Below are 7385 nucleotides of genomic sequence, written 5' to 3' on the forward strand. Positions count from 1 at the left end.
ATAAAAGTAAAACACAAAGACCAAAAATATAATTTTTTTGAAAAGCCTATTACATATAGGCAGATAATAGTCCTTCCCTTTTCTTGGTCCAGAAAAAAAAAAGAAAATTTTAACGAAAAGTTTTCGGTACTATTTACTTTAACGAAAAATCATATTTTTACACTAAAAAATCGATCATAGTACTATCCACTTTAGCCTTCATTTTATCCTTATCGTTAAAATTTATAATTTTCAAACTTTTTTCTTTAGTTTCATTTAAAAAAAAAACCAAGAAATCCAATTGACAGGTGAGAGCTCACCCAAACCAAAAAAACCCATAGCGAAACCATCGGGTCATCGTATCACATCACTGTCCTAATAGGAATACTCTCGCTCCTCCCTTTCTCTCTCTAAATACAAATTTCAATACATGGCGTAAAAAAGGGAGACGACTTGTGTTAAGCGGCGTGTCTTCAAGTGTCGTGCATGCATTTTATGCATCTGTTGCTTTGCATGCACTCTCTCTCTCTCCTCCCTCCCTCTCTCTCTCTAAATGCACGTTTTCTCTCCTGGTCTTACCCACACAGACCCCCAAAAACCCCACTCCCCACTAATTACGTTCGTGAACGGTAAAACCCAGCTGACTGAGTTTTGACTCGTTTCTTCTTCATCAGCTCACTGTATCGAGCTCGCCGCCGCAGCCGCCGCCGTGGCCGGTTGGTTTCCAGGGTGGGTTTCTGCTCTGTTCTTGGATGACTAGTCGTTTTCGAGATTTGGGTTTCGATTTGGGTAAAACAAGGTTTGTTCCTTGCTAATTTTTTTTAATTACGTATTTGTTTAATAATTGCCCAAATCTCAAATGTTGTGTATGATTGTGTTTAGTGCTGGGGTTTCTGTTTAAATTTCTAGCTTTTGATCAAAAGAGCTTTAGCGATTTGGGTTTGATTGCTCTGTTTTGTTTGATTTAAGGGTTTGGAGAGCTTGAATTTGGGGGGATGGAGTCCAAGATTTGCATGAATCCTTCGTGTAGGATGGCCAATACGCACGAATGGAAGAAAGGTTGGCCTTTGCGAACCGGTGGATTTGCCCATCTCTGCTACAAGTGCGGGTAAATTTTTTCCCTCTTTTTAATTTTTGCTGACCAAAGTTTTGATCTTTCAGCTGTTCAGTTGTTGATACGGTGTTGGGAGGACATTGTGGAAATATGGGTTGTGGTTCTTGACGTGGGATTTGATGTGTATTGTGGGTTAGGACTAGTTGCATTGTTCATGAACTGTTTCTATTTTTATCGTCGGCCATGGAGGAATGAGCGGAATTATCGATGATCAACATATAATCAGGGTAAAATTAAAATCCTTATTAGAAATACTAAAAAGCTAGTATCTTTTAATTTATTTGATGTAAAGGAGAAATCGCAAGAACAAGAAAATTGTTTACCTTTTTGTTGCCTTAAAGAGTATCTTTGATAGTATGATGAGTTTTTGCTATCCTTGTGGTCCGGCTAATTTATTTATGAATAAGAAAATTGTGAAATTATTTATTCCCAAGTAATTGGAGCTGAAATTATATCAGCTAACCTTTGTAGAACCTAACTTTAGCCATATTCATCTTGATGTAATAGGCTTGAGTGCTTATGTTTTCCTATCAGTTGCTGTTGTTTCAGATGTTCCAATATTTTGCATTTTATATTACTTGCAATTGTATTTTATTGTTTTTATGCGGATTGAAAGCTTAACGGGAACAGATGACTTCACTCTCTTTTGAACTGGATATTAGTCTTTCAGAAGTCACTTGATATCAGATGTTAGTATTGTGGAAAGAATTATCCTCTTTTGATTTGTTTGTTTGCTCCCACACTAATATCTGAGACTTTATGTTGTAAACATGCCATATCATTAGGGTTGGTTTTTTTTTGTATGCTCATAAATACTTACATATTTCCCATGTTGGTTTAAAAATATTTCCGTTGCTGATCATGGCATTGCTTGTACTCCAGAGTTGAGTATGAGAATTCAGTTTACTGCAATACATTCCATTCTGGGGAAACTGGTTGGAGGGACTGCAATTTGTGCCACAAGGTTAGCTTGCAGTTTGTTCATGTAAAAAAATAGTATTCAAGCTCTCTTCACACCACTCTGTTACTCTCTCTGACTTTACCTTAGAAAATTATTCAATTTTGTGCAGCCTCTCCACTGTGGATGCATAGTCTCAGAGACATTGTATGAGTGCCTGGATTTTGGAGGTATAGGGTGCATTGGCTGTGCTTCTCAACCTCGCATGGTACGAACAATTTCAGTTTTTGGTTATTTATACCCATTATAAGTCATAGGGTGCATTGGCTGTGCTTCTCAACCTCGCATGGTATGAACAACTTCAGTTTTTGGTTATTATATACCCATTATAAGTCACTATCTTTGTCTCCACCATATCATTTGTTTGCATTAAACTCTCCCATCTGCTTCCATGGTTGATAGTTAACTTCATTCTTTAGAACATAGATTATATATGTACATATATGTATCTTATTTTGTACTTACGTATATTCATAACATTGATTCATCTGTTTTCACTTGCTCAACGGCAAACCTATTCAATAGTATTTTTAGATATCCTCTATCGGTAATCAATGTATATGTAAGCAATTGGTCTTTATCTGTCACAGTGTACCTGTCTGCATCTCTCACTCTTGTTCACATACACACAAAGATGACCTATAGGAATTTCATGGATTCTTATTTTCTTAAGTGCAGATTCAGGACGGTGATGTTTTAAATGGATTTGGTGGATTGAAAATAAGTGATTCCGGTGATCAGCAATCAACTGTTCCTCAGAATGGAGCATTAAGTGATACTGCTAATGAGGGAAAACTTTTGCAATTGTGTCAAGTCATGGAGGCTAATGAATCCAACCTTTCATCTCAATCTCAGAGAGGTGAAATAAATATATCTCCTGTGCAAACCAAACGTGAAGAAGTTACTTATCCAAGGGGGGAAGTTGGCCCTGGATTTTCAAGTATCAGCAGGCCATCTTTTGGATCATTAACATTTGCCAAACCAGACAATGGTAGAATAATGATAGAGGTCAAAGATATGAATAAGCCATCCTCTGACCCGTCTTTGAGTATGACTTTGGGAGGCCCATCTGCAACTCCAAACTTTGCTCAACCCTTTACTGGGGGAATTTTGGAGAGAAGGGATCAGATTAAGACGTCTTCTTCCTTCCAACAGGGGCAAAAAATTCAGCCTATTTTTCCCAGACCCTTGAGACCTCCCCCTCCTGTTCATCATGTGCGTGTTGCAAGGCCACCGGCTGAAGGGCGAGGGAAGAGTCAGTTACTTCCTCGATACTGGCCAAGGATTACTGATCAAGAGCTCCAGAAATTAGCTGGAGAGTATCCTTAATCGCTTTTATATTTCTATTTGGTGCAGAACACTTCTTACTTAGTAAATATATGCTTTTGATTATCTGTCAATTTGAATGTAGTATTTTCCTTAAATGTTTTTCAGTTTGAATTCTACTATTGTGCCACTGTTCGAGAAGGTACTGAGTGCCAGCGATGCAGGTCGAATTGGTCGTCTGGTTCTCCCAAAAGCATGTGCTGAGGTAAAAATTAACAAGTTAATTTCTTTGAAGGCATTTTATGAATTCGAGATTATGTTATTCATTAGTTTCGGGAGTTTAGGTGGGGATTAATTTTTTTTCGTTTCCTTGCCTTACATTTTTGCCATGTTTGTGTATGTGTTATTTCCCCTTTGCCACATTTGTATGAACTGGAAGTGAATGCAGGCATACTTTCCTCCTATTTCTCAATCAGAAGGCCTTCCTATAAGGATTCAAGATGTCAAGGGTAATGAATGGACGTTTCAGTTCAGATTTTGGCCAAATAATAATAGCAGGATGTATGTTTTAGAAGGAGTAACGCCTTGCATACAGTCTATGCAACTTCAAGCTGGTGATACTGGTATGCTTAACTATATTCTGGCTTAGAGGATTAAGATAAAAAGTCCACATATTTTCATCTTTCCAGTTATTTCATTAGCTTCTCATTCCTTTCGCCATAGAAAAAGACCTCCCAGCTGAAGTCTAGATTTGGATCTGATTCTTTTTGTTGCAGTGACATTCAGTCGGATAGATCCTGGAGGCAGACTTGTAATTGGGTTTCGTAAGGCATCAAGGTGTTTAGATGTGCAGGTCAAGTGTCATAATTTCATATCTCTTGAAATTCTTCACCCTCGTACTTTCATACTGTGTTTCTGTTCCTTTGTTCTGATGGAATCTGACATTTCCACACAAATGTTAAATAATTAGGAATCCCAAACATCTTTCCTTCCCAATGGAACTCCTGGGGAAACTTCCTGTCCTAGCGTTGTTGAGAATCTGGTAACAGGAAGTGGTCACTCTAGTATTTATCAAACGAGTACAGGAAGCAAAGACCCTTACCTAAATGCTCTATCAGGACATTTGCATTTGGCTGATGGGGGTACAAGTTTGCATGATAATGAGAACCATAGTCACTTTACAAGTGAGGATCTGCAGCAGAAGCCTGTGTCGAATTCTGACAAGAAGAGGGCCCGAAATATTGGGCCTAAAAGTAAGAGGTTGCTCTTGCATAGTGAAGATGTTCTGGAGCTGAGACTGACATGGGAAGAAGCACAGGACTTGCTTCGTCCACCCCCGAGTGTCAAACCAAGCATTGTCACTATAGAAGATCATGAATTCGAAGAGTACGATGTAAGTATGTCATAGTCAGTGTCCCTCTTGCTATATGAAGTCATGTGTGTTATGATTCTTTGACAGATTCAATCCGTTAAAATTACAAACTCCATTGCGTTCTTTGGTGAGTTGACTGATCAATGTTCATTTTTTCCAGGAGCCCCCAGTTTTTGGGAAGAGATCTCTATTCATCGCCGAATCTGAGTAAGTACTTCTGAGATATAATGTGTTATGTTACGTTTATCATATCAAGAAAGAGGGCTGTATTTAATTTATACCTAGCCACATGACAGAGCATCTTCAAGTTTCTTGGAAAAAAAAAAAAACCACTATTAAAATGTAGTGATCGAAGCTATTTGGCACATGAGCGTGCGCCTCATAAGTAGGCCCTCTACTGTAAACTGAGGACTAACTTTGTCCTTGCATTGTGAAATCTGGAACTTATATCCAGGAGACAGGAACAATGGGCTCAGTGTGATGATTGCTCTAAGTGGCGGAGGTTGCCTGTTGACGTTTTTCTTCCTCCAAAGTGGACGTGCTCTGAAAATTCTTGGGATATAAACAGGTGCAACTTAAATCTTTAATCTTCTTCCATGAGATCACTGAGATGCAAGATTGATTGTGTTTATTTTTAATCTTCGCAGGTGCTCATGTTCTGCACCAGAGGAGGTGAGCCAAAAGGAATTGGATAATCTTCTAAGACCAAGCAAAGGTATAACTTGAACCTTGTGTCCCTTCTCTTTTATATAATACATTTATCAAACACGCATGCACCTATCATTCCCAACCACATCCGTCAAATTAGGCATTGATAGATTTTTGTTTTTCTGTTTTTCACTCAGATTTAAAGAAGCGAAGAATCGTAGTGAACCATAATGAAGCCCAGGAACACGAACCTTCTGGCTTGGATGCCCTGGCTAGTGCTAGTGCTGCCATTCTGGGAGATAGTGTGGATTACGCTGATGAACAATCAGTTGGAGCCACAACCAGACATCCGCGTCATCGCCCAGGTTGCACATGCATAGTATGTATTCAACCCCCAAGCGGGAAGGGCAAGCACAAGCCAACATGCACATGCAACGTGTGCATGACAGTAAAACGGCGCTTCAAAACCCTGATGATGAACAAGAGGAAACGCAAATCAGAACGTGAAATGGAGAATGCCCACAGGGATAATAATGACCAAAAGGATGAATCAGAAATGAATGGTACGTCAACAGAGATTGAGTTGCATATGAATCACTTATCGGAGAATGGAAGCAGCTGCGAGAAGAGAATTCAAGCTGACGTGGCAGAAAGTTCATGCGCTGGACAAATTGATCTGAATTGTGAGCCCAAACACAATTATGTGCAGGTTTCAGGATTGAACTTGTTGAGACTCGCTGATGCTGTTGCTCAACAACCAGTAAAGAACAGCACGAAGGAAAGTGGCCTCACAAACAGAATGTGCGAGCCACAGGCCGGTCTTGGTTCATCTTTACGTACACAAGATACTGCGGAGACTGATAAACTCTTGTGTAATGAAGGCAGCCTTTCATCCGTGGCAGCGGCGTGGGACTTGGAGGGTAGAGGTGATGGGGACTGAAACAATCCGGCCGTGCCCCTTCTTTTTTTGTCGGAAATATATCTTTATTTGGCTTTATTTATAGAGGGCAGTCCTATACATCTTTACAAGTCTTCACAGCCAGTGAATGTAATTTTGTTTCTTTGTTCGTCTGCTATGTTCGTGTGGACAAATTTTAACTTTGTCTCTAAAGTTGAAACAGACGAATCGATGAAGGTTGAAAATTGCATTATGCGGCAGTTGATGAACACTTCCCTGTTGCGGGAATCGGATTCGGACGAGATTACTTAAAGAAATCAAACCTATGGAAAAAAAATTCCATCAACGACGCATTCTCAGATAACATGTCATCTCCCCACGAATTCGTCTATTTCATAACCTCTTCCGACACTTTGTATTCTCTGGCATACTCGATTCATCCGTCTAAACTTGAGGCCTAAATCTTCTTCATCACTCTCACTCTTCGATGCGCTCTCACTAGACTTTTGATTTTATGTCTACGCCGCCTCGATTCACTTAGATTTAATGGTTTGGTAACCTGCAACATCTTTGGTTCGGCTAGCTTTCATCTTTTTTTTATATTAACTGTTAATGTCGGGTGCAATTACAACTGGGTTTAAAAGTTTTCTTTTGTTCTTCGGTGCTTCGTTTACGTGCAACTCAGATCTAAATGATTTGCTGGGAACATATGTCAAAGAAAAGAACGAAGCAAACAAGAAAATCCGAGCTAGGTGGTCATGACAAAGTATGTTTTATGTTCCGTGCTAGGAAGCATTACTCTTCCCCTTTCATTCCAAATTTTACAATATGGCCGATACGGTTAACCTGTTTGTGTGCCTCTCCTACTTTTTGCATTCCATTCCCCCGGTTTCTCGGATACGTTTTGATCCACCTACGCCAAATCTCAATTTGTGAAAAAGAAAATAATTTATGTGCACTATTTCTCACTTTTTGAACATCCTTACGTCTTTTTAGTTATTGGATTAATTAATCAAACGAAAATCAAGAGCCAAGATTAAAAAAGGATGTGCTTAAGGTGAAAAAATGTGGCTGCCGAGCGCAATCACTCCCTTTTGTGGAAGTGCCCCCTGTCAAATTTTTTCTTTTCCTAAACTCTCACGTTAATCTT

At 39.3% G+C, this 7385-nt stretch overlaps 1 protein-coding gene across 5 annotated transcripts; it reads left to right on the forward strand.

Annotated features, from left to right (window-relative positions):
- The first annotated feature begins 347 nt into the window (after positions 1-347).
- LOC137743353 (B3 domain-containing transcription repressor VAL1) lies at positions 348-6506 on the forward strand. 5 transcript variants are annotated; one of them, XM_088680150.1, is made up of 14 exons: positions 424-778; positions 949-1038; positions 1141-1320; positions 1976-2057; positions 2164-2340; positions 2730-3370; positions 3486-3582; positions 3766-3940; positions 4094-4170; positions 4288-4710; positions 4850-4896; positions 5144-5257; positions 5337-5404; positions 5535-6506. In XM_088680150.1, exons 5-14 carry the CDS (start codon positions 2338-2340, stop codon positions 6275-6277), a joined length of 2388 nt encoding a protein of 795 aa, XP_088536276.1. In that variant the 5' UTR covers positions 424-778; positions 949-1038; positions 1141-1320; positions 1976-2057; positions 2164-2337; the 3' UTR covers positions 6278-6506. The 5 variants fall into 5 exon arrangements, with proteins under 5 accessions (XP_068339335.2, XP_088536276.1, XP_088536273.1 ...); XM_088680147.1 differs by having other exon boundaries at positions 2164-2259; XM_068483234.2 differs by lacking the exon at positions 1141-1320 and having other exon boundaries at positions 348-778; positions 949-1087; positions 2164-2259.
- Positions 6507-7385: the final 879 nt, after the last annotated feature.

This window comes from Pyrus communis, chromosome 11 (genome assembly GCF_041283825.1).
Source record: "Pyrus communis isolate YQ-2024b chromosome 11, ASM4128382v1, whole genome shotgun sequence".
NCBI classification, from domain to species: domain Eukaryota; kingdom Viridiplantae; phylum Streptophyta; class Magnoliopsida; order Rosales; family Rosaceae; genus Pyrus; species Pyrus communis.

Bases quoted from the DNA above. Each gene is read 5' to 3' on its own strand.
- LOC137743353 (XM_068483234.2), top strand. From the start codon at position 975: ATGGAGTCCAAGATTTGCATGAATCCTTCGTGTAGGATGGCCAATACG. The intron at 3,371-3,485 runs GTATCCTTAATC...AATGTTTTTCAG, and splicing joins CTCCAGAAATTAGCTGGAGA to TTTGAATTCTACTATTGTGC. The intron at 4,711-4,849 runs GTAAGTATGTCA...CATTTTTTCCAG, and splicing joins ATGAATTCGAAGAGTACGAT to GAGCCCCCAGTTTTTGGGAA.